The sequence below is a fragment of the Ranitomeya imitator genome, chromosome 1, assembly GCF_032444005.1.
Source record: "Ranitomeya imitator isolate aRanImi1 chromosome 1, aRanImi1.pri, whole genome shotgun sequence".
Lineage (NCBI taxonomy): Eukaryota > Metazoa > Chordata > Amphibia > Anura > Dendrobatidae > Ranitomeya > Ranitomeya imitator.
Genome location: NC_091282.1, coordinates 624,384,288 through 624,387,356, shown reverse-complemented (window position 1 = coordinate 624,387,356; position 3,069 = coordinate 624,384,288). Strand labels below are relative to the sequence as shown.

Here is a 3,069-nt window from a genome sequence, read left to right as displayed (position 1 = left end):
GGGATGTGACCCTTTTAAAACTAGGGGACCCTTAAGACCAGGGAATGCTGGTCCTGGGTTTATTAAAAAGGCATGGAAAGCTGGGGATGCACCTATGGGCCCAGCGACTACCGGGCAGAGTATTAAATACCAGGGAATGAGTCACCAGGGAATGAGTCACCAGGGAATGAGTCACCAGGGAATGAGTCACGAGAGCTTCATTGCTGGGAACTCACAGCTCTCTGTTTGCAAGCCTGCACACTGTACTATACATTCTGTAATGTGCAGGAGCACCGGAGATTGCAGCCTTAACCCTCCGTCAGGCGCAATAGATCTGACAGGCACACAGTAATTAGTTTCACTTCTCTCTCCTTGCCCACTTATCAGAAAACCCCACCCCTCCTAGTTATCTCCTGACTCTACAGGCTCTGTGAAACCTGATATCACAGTGACTCAGCAGACCTTCTAGTGAGCAGATATCAACACTTTGGCTTCTCAGGCACATTGCGCCTGATTTCAACACAAATTGAAAGGTTAGTATTTTCTTTTTTTATTCATCACGATTGTGTATTTAGCTTGTTTTATGAAGGATTAATGCTAAGTTAGTGTACATAAGTACTGTTTTCTTAGACAAAAGGAGGGTGGCTTCTAAGGCACATTGCGCCCTAACACATACTCTTTCTCTCTTGCTTCAGATTTTCTGCTGCAATGGCCAGAAAACAGTATGATTCATCTAAACCCCTTCATTTAGAAGAAATGAAGATTTTTTTGTTAGAAGATGATGAGGAAGAACCAGCAGTAACTGAGGATTTAGAGGAATCTAGTGACATTTCATCTGAAGATGAGGTAGCAGAATGTAACACTGATTCTGGAACAGAGCAGGATGGTGATGACACTGATACAGAGGAAACAGACACAGATCTAGCTTATTATTTGGGCAAAGATAAAAATACAAAGTGGAACAAAATGGCACCCAAGAACAAACAGCGCAGAGAATCCCACAATATTATTACACACCTTCCTGGAGTTATTGGAAGTGCTAGAAAAGCTAAAACTGCAGTGGAATGTTGGAGTAATCTAATTACAGATAGCATGTTGGAAACTATTGTTCGGTTCACTAACCAGTATATTGACACAATCAAAGAGCAATTCTCCAGAGAGAGGGACATCAAAAACACTGATGTAATTGAACTCAGGGCATTTATTGGCTTGTTATACCTAGCTGGTGCTTTCAGAGCAAATAGGCAAAGTTTGGAGGAGCTGTGGGGGACAGACGGTGATGGCATCGAAAAATTCAGCCTTGTGATGAATCTGAAACGATTCAAAGTCCTGATCCGTTGCCTCCGTTTCGATGATCGAAGTACCCGGACAGAACGAAAAGGTTATGACCGGTTTGCACCAATTCGGGACATATTTCAACAATTTATTATGAATTGTCAAAAAAGCTATTGCCCGGGGCAAAACCTCACTATTGGTGAGATGCTTCCAGGTTTCCGTGGAAGATGTGGTTTTCGGCAATATATACCATCGAAGCCAAACAAATATGGAATTAAAATTTTTGCCATGGTTGATGCAAGGATGATGTACACTATGAACATGGAAGTTTATTGTGGAAGACAGCCACCAGGTCCTTTCAATGTGAGCAACAAGCCTAGTGATGTGGTAAAGAGATTTGCTGAGCCAATGTTTGGATCTGGTCGAAATATCACTGCTGACAACTGGTTTACTGACTTTGATCTGATTGATTTTTTAAAAACGAAAAAGCTGTCATATGTGGGAACTGTTAGAAAAAACAAAAGGCAGTTGCCGCCAGATTTTCTATATACAAAAGGCAAACAACAGTATAGCACTATGTTTGGGTTCAGTAATGGAAAGATTTTAGTTTCTTACATCCCACGCGAGAGGAAAAATGTGATTTTGGTCTCTTCATTACATAATGATTACACCATTGATCCAGAGTCTGGGGAGCTAAGGAAACCAGAAATCATAACTTTTTATAATTTGACCAAAAGCGGCGTTGACACTGCTGACCAAATGTGTGGCAATTTCAATGTAAGTCGAAATACCAAACGCTGGCCGATGGTAATCTTCTTTACAATGCTGAATGTGGGTGGCATCAACTCACAAGTAATTTACCTCGGTAATGAACTTAAACAAATGCGCAGAAGAATGTACCTAAAACAATTGGCTAATGAACTGGTGAGTGGAGAGCTAAGCCTAAGAAGTACAAAGACGGTTGGAATGCCCCTTGCCCTGCAACACCGGTTGAAGAGATATCGTCCCAAGGACGTTCCAGAACAAACACCGACTCTACCACCTTCTAAAAGACGCAGTTGTACTACCTGCTCATTTGTATCTGGTTTCAGAAGGCTTTCTAAATATGACTGCAAAATATGTAAAGAATCAATCTGCCTTTCCCATGCAACTTTCGTCTGCCAGCCTTGCTTTTCTAAGTGTACCTGTGCTGCTTCTGCTGCAATTGAAACCACTGAAGATGAGTAGAAAATAATTAAGTAACATCTAAGTGCAATATCCTTTAAGTTTTTTTCCATAATTTTATATTTAAGCAATAGTTAAGTAAAGATAACTGGAGCCTATTTGGCGGTACTACCGAAAAGTGGTACTTTTAGTTTTAATAAGTTTATGGTTAATAAATGTTTTTTTTTGCATCTGATTTGGTGTAATCTCTTTTAATACATTCCTATGAAGGTCACTGACTACTTCTATAGTCCTGAAATTGAAATATGTAGCTACTATAGGTGGTTTTCTGACCTGTGCTTGTCAGGCACATTGCGCCTGAACTGACGAGAATCTATATTGCGCCTGACGGAGGGTTAAGTATATAAAAAACAGGGAAAGCTAGTCCCTTAATGCTGCCGGGATGCGTGCCGGGGGGGGGGGGGGGGGGGGAGGGAGATATTGGGGCGATTCACCTTACTCAGGTTCTGAGTCCCCCGCCTGAAATAGCGCTGACTTCAGCGCTGAAAAACCGCCGGCCGCAGCCCCCTCCAGAAGAAATAGTGACCGCAATGGAGGAGGAAGAAGATGGCCTACGAGATCTCGTCTGGAACGAGAAGCGCCTGAATAGGG

General features: G+C 42.2%; 1 protein-coding gene across 1 annotated transcript; it reads left to right on the top strand.

Annotated features, from left to right (window-relative positions):
* The first annotated feature begins 302 nt into the window (after nucleotides 1-302).
* Nucleotides 303-2,653, top strand: LOC138637837 (piggyBac transposable element-derived protein 4-like). Its single transcript, XM_069726764.1, has 2 exons — nucleotides 303-512; nucleotides 675-2,653. Exon 2 carries the CDS (start codon nucleotides 688-690, stop codon nucleotides 2,479-2,481), a length of 1,794 nt encoding a protein of 597 aa, XP_069582865.1. The 5' UTR covers nucleotides 303-512; nucleotides 675-687; the 3' UTR covers nucleotides 2,482-2,653.
* Nucleotides 2,654-3,069: the final 416 nt, after the last annotated feature.

Bases quoted from the DNA above. Each gene is read 5' to 3' on its own strand.
- LOC138637837 (XM_069726764.1), top strand. From the start codon at position 688: ATGGCCAGAAAACAGTATGATTCATCTAAACCCCTTCATTTAGAAGAA.